The sequence below is a fragment of the Chelonoidis abingdonii genome, chromosome 7 (assembly GCF_003597395.2).
Source record: "Chelonoidis abingdonii isolate Lonesome George chromosome 7, CheloAbing_2.0, whole genome shotgun sequence".
Taxonomy (NCBI): domain Eukaryota; kingdom Metazoa; phylum Chordata; order Testudines; family Testudinidae; genus Chelonoidis; species Chelonoidis abingdonii.
The window spans coordinates 64,958,452-64,974,962 of record NC_133775.1 but is presented as its reverse complement, the minus strand read 5'-3'; the positions used below and the strand labels follow the sequence as shown (position 1 = coordinate 64,974,962).

Below are 16,511 nucleotides of genomic sequence, written 5' to 3'. Positions count from 1 at the left end.
TCTTAAAAAAAAAAATTAAAGTTTCAAAATCTGGCCAACTCTAAAATTAAAACACATTGGTATGGGTGGTGAGAGTTTGGGCATCCCTATTTGGGAAACAGGTTATGCAGCATGGGGAGTCCATATCAAGGCTCTTCCCTAGAAACTGAATCTTGGCAATTATTCTTTGTAAAGGTAAGCAGGAACTGTGCACAGCCTTCTGTACAGTAGGTCCTGGAGTAAAACAGATTCAAGCTGGCAACCAAGCCATCTCTTGCCCCAGACATAAAACGACGAGACAGATTCCGCCAGCTGTTTAGACACTGTCTTTTAATAATGGCATTTATCAGGGTGCCAGTTGCAAATCAAAACAATGGGTGAACTTAAAACTTTTATTATGCTCCAAGCAAAAAAGTCTAAGACATTTTAATGCCAACTTTATGGAGGGTGATTGGTTTGAGGCATCAAAATATATTTTTTCAGTTATTTTAAAGCTGTTCTTAGAAATTCCAGGTAAACATGACTCCAACACCTCACCTCTATAACGCTACTTGTCAGGATCCCAAAGGTCAGGGAAAGGGCTCCTAGACTGGGATTGAGTCAGGTGCTCTGATTCTGAGCGATCATCCGTGCCTAGACTCCACCTGATGTGATCTACTATTGCTGTTTCCAGCAGGATTAAAAACTGTAAAATACTTTATACTGAGTACAAATCCTCTGCATCTGCTGCAGAAATCACTAACTTGTCAATGCCCTGGCAAAGAACTGTTTTTCAGAGCTCCAGATCCCTTTTCAAAATGGCTATTTTTCTAGCTTTATAAAAGAATACACTACCACCTCGATATAATGCCATCCAACACAAATTTAGATATAACACGGTAAGCAGTGCTTGGGGGGGGAGGGGTGGGGTGCAGGGCTGCACAATCCGGTGAATCAAAGCAAGTTCAATATAACACGGTTTCACCTATAGCACGGTAAAATTTTTTGGCTCCCAAGGACAGTGTTATATTGAGGTAGAGGTGTACCTTCAAACACAAACCATAGTCCTGCCTTTCCGAGCACAAACAGCCTCAAATCGTGGCCTTGAAGTTGTGAATTGCCCCTTTCATCATCCCTATGAGTTAACTCAAATATAAAAATTAATTTAAGTCAACTATTTCATTGCTGATCATTTTAACAAAATCTCCAACTAATGTCCTTATGAACTGTGCCACATTCCTCCCCAGATGCCAAAAGCCCAAACTGTCCCCTATACAACTTCCAAAATGCCCCACCTCTCTTCCAGCAACTTCTAAAATGCAATTATGAATTGTAATACAAAAATGTGTGACATGTTGCCTCAGTAAACACAGAGCTTGGATCAGGAGCACTGCTACTAGAGATACTGGTGGAGATTAATTGAGGCCATCCTTATCTTCAGAATGTCTATGAGCTGCTATTGTTTCTGGTGATACCAACTGCATAGGATGTGCAGTAGCAGTACCATCATCATAAGCTACATATCCCAGTGTGGATTTGTCAATTTTTTTTTAAAAAAAAACAACAAAAAAACAAAAAACAGAATCTTATAACCCTCTCTCTAAAAGTGCAAAATTTCATAAAGGTCAATGAATAGATGATTGTTGGAGGTGGAATAAATCTGGACAAGGAGAAGAAGTCTGGAGATAAATGTGAGAAGTGAGGGACATATGCTTGTTTTGTTAAAAAATTACGTTTGCTGTTGAAGAAAAAATCCAGAATACTTCACGTTGTTGTTTTAGTTAAATATGTCAATTCCTCATAATCCCAACAGCCAAAACGTGAATTAGTGTGCTGATCATCTGCTCTTAATTACTGAAACCCTTCTCCTCTCCTTCAAAGCTCCAGAGAATTCAACCTGACTACATATAAACTCATATCTTATCCCATAGCTCCTGAACCCTCTGATCTACCAATACCACACTCAATGCCCTCTTCGTCTGTTACTGCCCACCTATGTGCCATTTTCTGCACTGTTCCCTATATATGGAAATGCCCTCGTCTTCCAAGCCATCATCATTTTATTAAAATCCCTCTAAAATGAGCTTCTTTCAAAATGTCACAAGAAAGAAGTTAATAATAAAAAAAACCTTGCCTGAGCCACCAAGATGTACACAGGGTTTGAAGTGCCCTACCTCCACATACCTTTCCAATTGTTTGCTATCCTCTCCCCTTTTTATCATACCATGACAAACTAAGTATCTATTATTTGTTTCCAGTAGCACCCACAATATATAGTTACTGTACAAATACAAAAGGCTCTAACATTCATTAATTTCCTGTTGTAGACTGCATAGCCATTCATAATCTGTAAGGTTCATAACCATGGTCAGTGGAGGATAGTGAGAGATGGCTCCACAATGCTGGGCTTTTGTTTTGGGCCTTTTGTACAGAAAAGAAGCTTTCATCTAAATCACTTCAAGCCTGTGAGAGTGGAGGGGAAAAGAACAGAGCTTTCCAGGATCAGTGTACCTTGTTAAAGGGGGAAGGGATAGCTCAGTGGTTTGAGCATTGGCCTGCTAAACCAGGGTTGAGAGTTCAATCCTTGAGGGGGCCCATTTAGGGAACTGGTGTAAAAATCTGTCTGGGGACTGGTCCTGCTTTGAGTAGGGGATTGGACTAGATGACCTCCTGAGGTCCCTTCCAACCCTAATATTCTAGGATTCTATAAATGTTAAGATCATCTGGATAGGGACCTCAGTTCTTAAAAAAACTGCTGGATGCCGTAAAAATGGTGTACATTAGTAATGGAACATTTTCATTATTGCACTCTAGGCTTAAACATGTAATTACCTTTCCAGTTGCAGCAATCATGCTGTGCTGAGTTCCTGCAGGGATCAATCCTCTGAAAGGCTGGCTCACTTGTGCAGGCCTACTCAGATTTTGAGCCTGAGCCTGTGGTGGGGCATGCTGCAATGGAGGCTGTAGGGACTGGGGTAGAGCAATTAGTGGCTGTCCTGTGGATCCAAAGTTGGGCAAAGAAAGCTGTGAGCCTGGTAAAGGTACAGTCACCTGGAGACAATAAGGAAATATCAGTACCACAGTACAAGCTTAATTACTTAACTATATCAAGATGGCTTTGTCATTAAATTATATTCAGACTAAATTATATTTCACTTAGTTAGTGAAACTATCACCCAGAGGGATGCAGGCAAATAAATCTCTTAATTTGTTATGTAGAAATTTTATAATTAGTTCTTTCTTAATCCATTTGGTAGTTGAACTTCAGAAACTGTTACAAACGCACCAAATTACAGGGTGGATCCTAACTGTACTATCATTTCAATAGCCCTTCACAGTAACAAAATAAATTCAACTCAACTGATAATTACAAGATAGTTACAAAAATGGCAGTTTTCCATCAAACAGCTCAAATGATCAAGCTGGCTGCTGGTATCAAAGTTAGACTTCACTTGCCAAAGAGCACACAGAAATGGAGTTTTAAGGTTAAAAAGAGAAATGGCAGACTGTACTATCCAACTCTCTGACGACACCTTTTTGTATTAACAGAGGTCACCGTAACCAAATGTGCACACTAACCGCTGGATGGAAGTGATAAGGACTTGTAAAAAACAATTACTTGACTGTGTAATACTTTCATCTCCTAATCTGTTTGGTGCATAATCATGAACGCCTCTCCCACTACACACACAAAAAAAATGTTCTGAGGGCCTCTAAAAGAATGATACAATATTCTCTATAATACAGTGAGTCAAGTTTAAAATCAAGATTTACTTTAAGGAGCATAATGTTGGTTACCAGTAGCTATTTCACCACAATCTCTGAAAACATTAAACATAAATACCCATAATTTTGACCTCCAAAGTCTTTCATTTGGAGGTGATATTAACTTTTTAAGATACTTTTAATCTACCAGATGATGGATTTTGCACTGGGTTTCAATAGGATTTAAAGTATTACTCAGTTTTTGGAGGTCTCCCTCATTCATGCAGTTAATATTTGACAGACTTGTCATAAAATAGCCAATTGTTTGCATATGTTACAAGTAAGTGTTAGAAACATTTTATAAAATCTAAACCTTAAGTTGTCAAAACGTGAACCACTGAATGGTACTAGATTTGCAAACATTACACAGTGCTTGCACAAGATAAAATCAAAACAATTGTTTTCTAATATAATCTTAAATTCCTTGGAAATACTCTGGCACCACTTAAACTTCAAAACTAGGTAGTGCTACAGAGCCACAGAATAATACTAGATATACACAGGTAAGTATGACCGACAACTGTGTGCAAACTCCATCAACTTTGCATATTTGGGGTACACACATTGGTCCCTCTGGAAATGTGACTGGTCTTATAGGTTTCAGATAGTCAGAGATGAGCTATAAGCCATCATTAGCAAACAGGCTATTTTGTTTGTCTGCTCTCTAAATGCTGTAATTATTTGTCTCTCTATAAAAGTGCTATGACCTCTGACTTGTTCCTATGAAAGACAGCAGATACTCGTATTACTTAACTGTTATGTAGGGTGTTACTTCTACTATCACTAGAGCAGGGGTTCTCAAACTGGGGGTTGGGACCACTCTGGGAGTTGTGAGGCTATTACATTGGCGGGGTGGGGGGGGAAGGGGGGGAAAGAGGCTCACAAGCTGTCAGCCTCCACCCCAAACCGGCTTTTCCTCCAGCATTTATAACAGTGTTAAATATTTTAAAAAATGTTTTTAATTTATACTGGGGGTGGGGGTTGCACTCAGAGGTTTGCTATGCAAAAGGGGTCACCAGTACAAAAGTTTGAGAACCACTGCACTAGAGAGACAGGGGTGTAGGAACTCTTTTGCCACTTAGACTTAAGTCATTAATATGCACTTGTATGTCACTTGATTTTCTTGCAACTTGTGTGTCACTACGGTGGCTCTATTCTGCAAATTCTCAGCTCTAGGATCATGATCTTAAAATCTTTATTTCCCTACGTTTAAGTATACAATGTCAGAAAAAAACAATCCATAAAATTGATAATAAAAAGAAACGCAATTTAGGAAATTTACCATGCCATAGTTTACCTGCTGAAGAGCACTGGGAGACTGAGCTGTATTATAGAAATTGCTCTGGCCAGGCTGCTGAACTTGTCCAGAATATAGACTTGAAGCCTGGGTGAGAGTAGCTCTGGCCTGGAAAGAAAGAAAGAGACAGACTGATAAATTGCAACAGGATACCATTAAATTACTATCAATAACCAGGATTACTAAATGTTAAGAGCATGGCAATTTATTCTGGATTTAAAGTCAGTTCAATTGCAAAATTGCTACAGCGTAAGAAGTTGAAATGTCTCTAATTTTCCAATTTGTGGTGAAACCTCCATTTCTGTTTAAAACAATCCAAACACAGGACAGTGCCTTTATTGAAAAGTCAAGTCTTTATATCTGTAAGTTTCAGAGGTATCCTTAAACTACATAGTTTGTTACAAGTGAATTGGAATGTTGGGGCACAAAACAGATTGCCTGGTAAAGATGAAGAAAAGGAACCATTAAGATTTCCTGTAACGTGGCATCAATGCTACCTAGATATTATAGAGATGGGCATATCAGAATACAGATGAAACATGGTATTACAAAGGTCTTGGGGTTTCATAAATTTCAGTTTAAATACAAATTTCAGTTAACAGATATGGATATTTGGCATCTCACCTATCCAAGATGGTTAGAGGCAGGTCTGAATAATAGAGTCCAATACCTTAATACTATAAAATGCAGTGTATCAGAAAATTCCTCCAGCATTCTTTACATCCTATCATTATTTGCTCCAATAAGTGATACAGACCTCAACTTGAAAAAAAAAATTCTCACCTGGAGAAGATGAGTATCAATGAGCTGAGAGCCTCCTAGTCCTGAAGCTTGACCAAGCTGATGTTCATACAAGATGGGAATAGGCTGAGTATTAGAAGTCTGTTGAAATGCAAGACTTGATTGTGCCTTGGCAAGTTCCTGGTGCTGCACTGTTGGGAAATTGTGTAAGGCTGTGCCAGACAGAACTACGGGCGATGGTTGAGACAGACCACTTTGCATAAAAGCTTGCTGAGATCTACAAAAGAATAAGTTGTGTTATTAGGCTTTAGTTTGCATTACAGATACAATATATGAGAAACTGCTTTTAAAATACAACATTCTTTTCATAACAGAACTAGACCTTTATCGGCATTAAAATCAGAGAGCTAGATATTCAAAATGGCTGCACAGACAATCGATCCCATTGAAGACAGTGTGAGCTGCTGGGTACTGGTCCTGAATGTACTGTAAGTCAATTAAACTTCATATCTGAAAAAATATTTTGTAAGTTATTTTAATTTATTTAGTACTGAAGTATATTAAACTATTTTAAACTACACAGAAATGTTTAAATTAATTGCACTGCCACATGTGAGATTAAGAACTGGAAGCACACCAGTCTTTGTCCTGTAGCATCAGGCAGAGGGAGGTACTACAGAGTTTAGTAGTAGCACCTGAGCACGAAAAAGTGTTTTATTTTCTTGACCACAGATGACCCTAAGTACATTAATTCTTTGACTCCATAATACTTACCCGCTTAGTCACTGGGTATCAATGGGTATTTTTAACAATGAATGTTAGGTATTATCTGAGACACTGACTGCTGGGAACAAGGTCCTTAATATTTAAATTGATATTTGGTTTCCTTTTGGGTTTTTACACAGGAGTACAGCAAAGCACTACCTAAAAGCCTCTCTCAGACAGCAGTCAAAGATTAGAGGCTGCTTTCTTAGCCCATCTGGAAAAATCTGCCTTAGTTTTAGAAACAGGAAGGAGTCTCACTATTATGAGCAGCATAGGATCTGCAGAATAGGAGTTCATCTCCTGTGCATACGGGGCTCAACTCAGCTTCATTAAAGTCAATACAAAAGACTCCCAATGAAATGCTTAGGAGAGGCAGGAGACTGAGTTGTGAATGAAAGGATTTGTGGACACTGGATGTTAGTGTAATGTTTCAAATCTACTCTACAGAATCTACTACCAATAGCCACCACCTGATGTTGACCACAACAGCACCCAAAGTTATTTGATTAAACTATGTATGTGAAGGCTACCTCTTTCAATTTCCATGAAAGTTTTCAACAACATTCTGCTTGGCACAGAATTAATGACATTTTGAATATGTCGATTTTTTGAGAGGAGTAAAAAGGGTGAGAAGATAAAATGTCTAATGAACTCTGGCTGGTAAGTTAACTAGGGAGAGACCACAGTATTTCTAACAAGTAGCAAGTTTTATTTTTGTAGGTCATCAACTGGTCCTTAAGCTTTGCAGCCCATTTTAAGTCAGATCTCTATTACTGGATCTCAACCCTGAATTCACAAACTAACAAGGATTTTAAGAGTTGCTATTAGGCTTCAATATTGGTCTGAAAAGGTGGGAGTGGTGAAAGAAAGAAATACTACAATGGACTGATCTCATTTGTTGCTTTTTCTTACTAAAGCAAAAACATTTACCTGTATGGTTGTAAGGAGGAGTTGAACAATTCCTGAGCCTGGGAAACAGCAGGTGCTGCTCCTAAACTCAGTTGGGCTTGGTGTTGTCCTTGTAGAGGTGCATAGATGGGGATGGGAATCTGCTGAACTGAAGTGGGCTGTAACAAAAATAACTAATTAAAATATCCAAGTGTAGAAACAGCTATATAAAAATCCTGATAACTGAAAATTGCCGTGTCAAAATCCTTAAGGGAAAAAATGCCTGTACCTAACGTGCAATGTGATTGATAAAGGAATTAAAAGACTAAAAAGTAGTTCCACATTAAACACAAAGGTTATGAAGTGAATGCATAACAACTTTCTAAACGGAAAGTTAACTTTACTGAAGAGTTGACAGATTTCCATTTCCAAATAAGCTTAGAAAGATATCACAGTTCATTTCTTACTGAGGCAATAAACATGGCTATTTAAAGTTAATGTCCATCTAAAATTGTTATGACCCAAACTTTACAGACATTTGATTCTGATGACCAACATTAAAACAGAAAAAAAATCCCAACAATCATGCTCAAGAAATTCATAACCATTATGAATGTGCAGTTGCTGTAATACAGTAGCAAATGAGAAGTCAGAGTTTATGATAATGATAGCTGAGCAAACTATCTGTAGCATATTTATTAAATGTAGGCCTGTGGTGGGGCAGCTGCCCTGGGCTGCAGCTGGAAAAGCTGGGCTGATTAAGGAAGCATCGATCAGGGCCCAGCTGGCCCTTATAACAGAGCAGTAGGCCAGGAGCTGGGAGGAGTCTCTCTCACTGGAGTGAAAAGGACCTGGCTGCTTGGGGGCTGAGCAGGGTACCTGAGGCTGAGCAGTACTGGGGAAGGGCAGAGGGAGCTAGGGACCTCCAGCCTAGTGAAATCCCAGGCTGCAGGCCTTGCTAAAAGGCCCAAAGATTACCTGAGGTGGAGCAGTGCTGGGGAAGGGCAGAGGGAGCGGGAGAGCTGCAGCCTAGTAACTCCCCAGGCTGAAGGCCTTGGCAAAGCCCAAGCAAGTACTAGAGTTGCAAAGGTGCAGCCCAAGGTTAGGAAAGGCAGCAGGTCCAAACCCTCCTGGCCAATGATGAGTGGTTTATAGACTGCAGTCTGCCCCAGGGAACAGGGGCTAGATGATCACTGGCAGCAGCCACTGAGGCAAGGCGGGGATAAGGGGTTGGGGGCTTCCCTGGGAGGCGAGACCCAGAGACGGAGGGGTTACTGCTGCTAGGACAGAACCCTGACCTAGAGGGGCACTGGGGTCTGGGAGGAATACAGGGCTAGCGGCAGGCAAGACACAGGCCTGCAGAGGGCACACTGTGCTGGAAGAGTTAATTCCCTAGATGACCAGCAGGAGGCACTGCATGGGTGAGTCCTCACCCCGTCACAAGGCATTCAGTTGTTACTTTTCACAAGTTACTTTTTTAATAATTGGCAAACATTTTAGTCTATGGAATACATGCTGCATTCTTAATACTTGATCTTTATTACTCATACTCTGAGCAACTTTAGTAAGATATTCCATGTGACTTGTGCACTAATATTTTATAAACCACTGTAAGTCACTTGGACTTGATTCTCTCAGGCAGATGGATGGAGTACTTTAGAAAGTTAGCAGGAGATAAATCTAGGAGATCTAAAACACTTTTCAACCTTTTCCTTTACTCTCTTCTACAAGAGCTTTATATTTTTGGCCTACATGGGGGATCCCAGATTTAAAAACACCTAGATTCCTTCCTGATAGAAACTGACCATCACAAACAAGATTTATTGACTATTTACAACAAAGTTTACTTGTTACGTACATGAGAATTACTGCATTCATGTGCATAGATTCTCTTTGTGGAGAAAGCTGGTACATTTCCTTAACTAGTTCACTTATTAAAACTTCCTCAGTACCAAACTTTTAGCCATGGCTTTCAGGAACACTGTTCCATTATTGTGTAATAAGCAGTCTTCCATTATAAAAAAATCAATAGTCCATAGAATAGGAACGCTAAGACAGCAGACAGACACAACAATACCTAATGACTGGAAGTCAATTTAGAAGAATTCAAACTGGGAATAAGAACTTTTACAATGACAAGAGGGGAAATCAACCACTGGAACAAGTTACAAAAGGAGCTGGCTAATTTATTATAATCTGAATCCTTTAGAGAGGCTGGACTGCTTTCTAGATCGGGGAAGGCAACGTATGGCAGGTGTGCTGAAGGCAGCATGCAAGCTGTTTTAGTGGCACTCACACTGCCTGGGTTACGCTGTCTGGGGGGGGGGGGGGGGGTTTGGAGCTGACATTGGGGCACAAGGGAAAGAGCTTTGGGTTGGGGGGTGTGGGGGGGGGGGGGTGGCTCTGCATTTTAACTTCATTTTATATGAAGTTTCTCAAACAGTTTAAAAACCTCATTTACTTTACATAGTATAGTTTAGTTCTATATTATAGACTTACAGAAAGATCTAAAAACGTTAAAATGCATTACTGGCACAGAAAACCTTAAATTACAGTGAATAAATGAAGACTTGGCACACCACTTCTGAAAGGTTGCTGACCCCTGTTCTAAATGATATGTTCTGATTCACCCACAAGTTACTGGACTCATTAGTATTCTTCCCTACTATTACATAAGCAAACAACCTCCTCAACTGCAGGAAGAAAAAACATAGTGAGCACTTCTGGTTTGAACATAGACTCCTGTATGAAGCAGTATATTTCTGAGAATACGGGCTTCTACTGGAATACTGCTATAAAGAAATCTTTGTTCACATGAATGTTGACTAAAAGACCATAAAAGGCTGTGTACATGGTCAAAGTGAACTATGATAGATTGGGAATGCAATGCAATGCAGTTTAGCATTTACAGATCTCTTTCCCCCCTGCAACTATCAGCTTCACTGAAGTTATAACAGCTTTACAATGAAGGTCCAGTAAGATGAATCCTCAAATACCTGCGAAAGTCCTGGTTGAAAACCTTGCTGTTGAGCCAGGGAAGGTGGAGCAAGACGTGCATGTTGAGTGCTGAATAAGTGGCTTGTGTCCATGTAGAAAGCTGGGATCTGAGCTGCAGGACCGCAGGAAAATATGAAAATTAGTGTCTGAATTTAAAATTTTTTCCTTCTGGGCAGATTTCCACATAGTGTTGGAACTGCAGCCAGAGAGGAAGTTTTCTATTTCATATTTACAAGTTAGATTAACTATTTGTCTGACTGTTAGCATTGGGGGTGGAGATTTGGAGTGGGAAGAGATTTTCAGTAAGCTGGCGAGCAGGAGAGTTTTGTGAGGGAGTTCTCCAGGTGAAGGAGGAGCAACTACATGACTCTTGGGGTGAGTCTGTTGTGTGTTTGCACGCTTTAAATTTATAGTGTGGTCTGTTTGGGGACTGTGTGCTGAGCCTAGCAGCCTGCTAAGCAAGGCTGAGAGCTTCCTAAGGAGGCTCTAGCCTGCCATCCTTGAATCCCTAATCCATTCAGAATCCCTTGACAAGGGGGCAGAGTCACGGAAAACAGGGGTTTAAAAAGCCAGCTCGTAAGTTACCGGAGGAGCTAGTGAACAAGAGCAAAAAATGGGAGTTTTACAAGGGAGTTTAGAGAGAGAACATGAAATCAAGATACACCTTATAAACATCCTCTAAACTTGGGCCAATAAAGCCTGCTCCCCTAAAAATCGTTCCCAAACAAAACATAGGAAAAAACCATGCAAGAGTACAAAGAATGCAAGCAGAAGTCCAGCAGCAGAGTGGGCTATCCAGTATATTGCCCTGAATGCAGCAGGTACGATTACCTGCATTATGGGCAAGGGGCACTGGCATGCATTTGGTGTAAGCAGCTCCTGGCTCACAGAGATCAAGTACAGGCTTTTGAGACCAGAGTGGCTGAACTGGGGGATTGGATTATTATGAATATTGATAGTTGGGCTTTTGATGGAAGAAGTGCATGGTGAATTGCTTGCCAGACGTGAAGTTTGCAGATCTCTAGAGACATCTAGACAGATGTATGGGCAGTGCTGGAGAGGAGATGGTAGTCATGTTTCCCAGTGACATAGGGAAAGGTAGGAGAGAAGTCCTGGAGGCCACATTTAGGCCATGGTTGCATTCTCTGAAATTCTAGTTCTATGCCCAGGGCCAGTTAGGCAGAACTGTAGTGTCTCAATGCGTGGATGAAACAATAGTGTTAGGAGGAGGGATTCAGGCTTATTAAGAACAAGGGAACTTTTGGGGAAAGGAAGAGCATATATAGGAAGGATGGGCTCCACCTAAACCAGAACAGAACCAGACTGCTGGCATGTGAAATTTAAGATTGTAGAGAATTTTCTAAACTAAGGGCTAGGTGTAAGCTGACAGGTACAAAGGAGCACATGATTCAGACAGACACATCCCTTACAGGAGGACTTATTAAAAGGGATTTTGTATATTCCAGTAAAGAGAAGAGGATAGAAGTTGATAAAGGACAGGTAGGAGCTGAAAACAGTCAAATGAAAAAGACCCATTTAATTACACACCTTGAAGGCAAACATCTAAATATTAACAATTTTATAAGTGCTTGTACACAAATGCTAGAAGTCTAAATATTAAGATGGATGAACTTGACTACCTGATATTAAGTGAGGATACGGACATAACATGCACAGCAGAAACCTGCAGAACAATGATAATTAACGGGACATGGTAATACCAGGGGACAATATATATACAAATGACAGAGCAGGTTGGTGGGAGAGTGGCACTGTGTACGAAAGAAAGCAGGGTCAACTAGAGTAAAAAACATTGGTGAATCAAACTGCACCATGCTTGAATAAATTCCCTGTTTGAATAATAAGAATATAGCAGTAGGAATATATTGTCAACCCCCTGTCCAGGATGGTGACAGTGACTGTGAAATGCTGAGAGAGATTAAAGAGGTTACAAAAACAGTAAACTGAGTAATAATGGTGGATTTCAACTTTCCACATATTGACTGGGAACACATCACTTCAGGATGAGATGCAGAGATAAAATTTCTAGACACCATTAATGACTATTTCTTGGCGCAGCTAGTCCTGGAACCCACAAAGAAAGGCAATTTTTAATTTGGTCCTAAGTAGTACACAGTATCTGGTTCAAGAGGTGAATATAGCTGAATTGCTCAGAAAGAACAACTGTAATGTAACTAAATCTAAGATCCTTATAAAGGGAAAAATACCAAAGAAACCAACCACAGTAGCACTTAACTTCCAAAAGGGGAACTACATGAAAATGAAGAGGCTAGTTACGCAAACATTAAAAGGAACAGTCATAAGAGTGAAATGCCTGCAAGCCAAAAAGTTTTAAAAACACAATAGAGGCTCAAACTAAAGGTATACCTCAAATAAAAAAAAATAATAAAAAAAAAAAAAAGGTCAGAGGAACAAAAAATGCCACCATGGTTAAAAAACAGAGTAAAACAGGCAGTTAGAGACAAAAAGATACCCTTTAAGAATTGGAAATCAAATCCTACTGAGGAAAACAAAGAACAAACTCTGGCAAGTCGAGTGTAAAAGTAAATAGAGCAGGACAAAAAAGAATTTGAAGGGCAACTAGCAAGAGACTCAGACTATTAGCAAAATTTTTTGTTTAAGTTCATAAGCAGGAAGCCTGACATTCAACTGGGCGGGCCACTGAACAACCAAGGTGCTAAAAGGGCACTCAAGGAAGACAAGCATGAGGGAGATTCCCACATCCAATTCTTTTTAGGTGAAAAACCTGAGGAACTGTCCCTGATTTATTTGTCCATAGAAGTGGTTTTGGAACAAACTGGTAAATCAAACAGTAATAAAGTCACCAGGACCAGATGGTAATTCACCCAAGAGTTCTCAAGGAACTCAAATATGAAATTGCAGAACCACTAACTACAGTATGCAACCTATTGCTTAAATCAGTCTTTTTATCAGATGACTGGAGGATGGCTAATGTGACACTGGTTTTTAAAAAAAGGCACTAGAAGCAATCCTGGCAATTGCAGGCTGGTAAGTCTAACTTCAGTACCAGGTAAATTGGTTGTAACTATAGTAAACAGAATTATCAGACACACAGCTGAACAAAACCTGTTCGGGAAAAGTAACAGTTTTTGTAAAGAGAAATCATGCCTCAGCAATCTACCAGAATTCTTTGGATGGGGGGGGGGGTAAAATAAATGTGGACAGGGGCGATTCAGAGAGTATATTTAGACTATCAGAAAGGCTTTGACGAAGTCCCTCACCAAAGGCTCTTAAGCAAAGTACCCAGTCATGGGATGAGAAGGAAGGTCATGCCATACATCAGACACTGGTTAAAAGATAGGAAACAAAGGGTCAATTTTCACAGTGGAAACTAGTAAATAGCAGGAGTCCCCCAAGAATCTGAACTGAGACCTTTGCTGTTCAACATATTCATAAATGACCCGGAAAAAAGATTAAAACAGTGAGGTGGCAAAGTTTGCAGATGATACAAAATTACTCAAGATAGCGAAGTACAAAGCTGACTATGCAGAGTTACAAAGGGATCTCAAAAGTGGGTGACTCAGCAAGAAAATGGCAGAGGAAATTCAATGTTGATAAATGTAAAGAAAAGCATTCCAGAAAACATTATGCTAACTATACATACAAAATGATGGGGTCTAAATTAACTGTTACCACTCAAGAAATTTCTTTGAGTCATCGTGGATAGTTCTCAGAAAACGTCTGCTCAATATGCAGTCAAAAAAGCTGACAATGTTAGAAACCATTAGGAAAGGAATACACAGCAAGACAGAAAATATAATGCCACTATATAAATTCATGTTACTTCACACCTTGAATACTGCATGCAGTTCTGGTTACTAATCTCAAAAAAGATATATTCGAACCAGAAAAAGTACAGAGAAGGGCAACAAAAAGGATTAGGGGTGTGGAACAGTTTCCATTGGCTATGTCTACATTACCGCGGTAAGTCGGCCTACACTAGACAACTCCAGCTATGCGAATAACATAGCTGGAGTTGACGTACCTTAGGATGACTTACCACAAGGGGTTGATGGGAGAAAATCTCCCGTCAACTTACCTTACTCTTCTCATTGGGGTAAAGTACAGGGGTTGACTAGAGAGTGAACTGCAGTCTATTTGGCAGGTCTTTACCAGACACACTAAATCGACCGCTGGTGGACTGATCTGAGAGCATCGATCCCTGCTGTAGTGTAGACCTGTCCATAGAAGGGGAGGGATTGTTCATCTTAAAAAAGAGAACCTGGGGGAAGGGAGGATAGGATAGAGGTCTATAAAACCATGAACGGCGCGGAGAAAGTGAATAAGGAAGTGTTATTCACCCCTACTCATTGCACAAGAACCCCATGAAATAAAAAAACAAACAAACAGAAGTACTTTTCCCCCCACAACACACACAGTCAACCTGTGGAATTCATTTCCAGGAAATGTTGTGAAGGTCAAAGTGCAACTGTTTTCAAAAAATAAATTAGAGAAGTTCTTGAAAGATAGCCACTGATGGACCTATTAGCCAAGATGGTCAGGATGCAACCCCATGATCTGGGTGTGTCACATAACCCCTGCCTTCCAGAAGCTGGACAACAGGAGATCACTTGATAAACTGCCTGTTCATTCTTCTGAAGCATCTGGCACCAGCCACTGCTCAGAAGACAGGACACTGGGCTAGATGGACCAATGCTCTGAACCACTATGGTATTTTGCATATTTATAAAGTGAGCACATACATCTTGAATCTCATGACATTTACTGGTATGGTAAATTCTGGGTAGACCTCTAAATGCCCTATTTTAGAACTAAGCATTGTGTGAAGAACATGTTAATTTATGCAATTTAAAGGAAAAAAACCCATGTAGTTTCTTTATAGTTAGAGAAAGGTATCACTAGAGAGAGAGAGAGAGAGAGAGAGAGACTGCTGCAATATTTTATAAAATAAGATTAAAACCAGAGATGATTAAATTTAAAGAAATACAGATTTAAAATTAAAAAATGCAAAGCAGGTTACAGAAAAAGGGATTAATACAAAGATACAATATGGAGAAGATACAAACTTGTTTTATTTAGTGGAAGTTTCTTTTGAAGTATGTTGGTCAATGTAACACCATTCTATATCCACATTGTGCAGGGCTTGACCACAACATATGCACAAGGTAATACTAGTGTATAAGTAGGTATGTAACCTGCCCTCTAGTCATTCCGTTTTTGCTGTAGGTGGTAAAAATGGAACATAGAGTATGTAATAACTTAGAAGCATATCACTAACTTCAGAGATAATTTCATCTGAGTTGTACTATGTTTTTTTTTTTTTTTAAAGTCCTACCAACTTGTTTTACTGAACTTCAAAGAAAACAAAGAACTAGCTAGCACCTTTCCCTTCCAACCTCACAAACACTATTACCTGCTGCAGACTGAGACACATAGACCTGTGGACTCTGCTGCTGCTGGGCAATGAGGGATGGCATGCAGCTTAGCTGGGAGAAGTGACTGGCAGAAGCAAGGCTGTTTGTCTGCAACTGCTGTGGTTTCACTTTACAGATATTAGGAGGATCTGAGGTGGTTGTAGACTTTGTACTCAGTGAAGAGGTAGTGTATGTTCCAGCTCCTGGATTGGAGGGAAAAAAACATGTATCAAATGGTTTATTTAAAATGATCATTCAAAAACTTATGTTTGGGTAGGTCTGACAAAACGTTGGAAGCATCGACTACCACAGGCAAGGGTGAACAATAAAAAAGTACTTAGAGATGGCTGTGTGGCTGGGGCGCCAGAACCTTAATATTTCTTAAAACAGGACTGCACTTTCTGTTCCAGTTATCCAGAGAATATCAGTTTACCATAATAAGAAACCTCCTTCAGTTACCTCAGCTGGGATTGGAGTACACATTCCCTCTAAAGGCCACATATAAGAAGATTTAATTGGATATCAAATTTTAAATTGTTTACCACTTTTGTAAACTATAGTGGGAGTCAAACACTTTCCCACTAATGTTTGTGTGTAACAGTAGAGAAACCTGTGTTATCTGAAACTCTTGTGCGATACTCTTATATTATGTATGTTTGTATAGTGTCTACCACAAAGAGGCC

The 16,511-nt window shown here is 39.8% G+C and overlaps 1 protein-coding gene across 13 annotated transcripts in view; it reads right to left on the bottom strand.

The window, feature by feature from the left end:
- Window positions 1–16,511, bottom strand: part of PRRC2C (proline rich coiled-coil 2C) — a 128,049-nt gene that overhangs the window by 17,140 nt on the left and 94,398 nt on the right. For 7 of the 13 annotated variants that reach the window (XM_032806130.2, XM_075067965.1, XM_075067962.1 and 4 more), the window contains 6 exons: window positions 15,828–16,031; window positions 10,411–10,523; window positions 7,457–7,593; window positions 5,804–6,038; window positions 5,006–5,128; window positions 2,791–3,009 (listed from right to left, as the gene is read on the bottom strand). In XM_032806130.2, the coding sequence (XP_032662021.1) occupies window positions 2,791–3,009; window positions 5,006–5,128; window positions 5,804–6,038; window positions 7,457–7,593; window positions 10,411–10,523; window positions 15,828–16,031 (1,031 nt within the window). The remainder of the gene's footprint in view (window positions 1–2,790; window positions 3,010–5,005; window positions 5,129–5,803; window positions 6,039–7,456; window positions 7,594–10,410; window positions 10,524–15,827; window positions 16,032–16,511) is intronic. The other 6 variants (XM_032806139.2, XM_032806140.2, XM_075067967.1 and 3 more) reach the window with 1 other exon arrangement.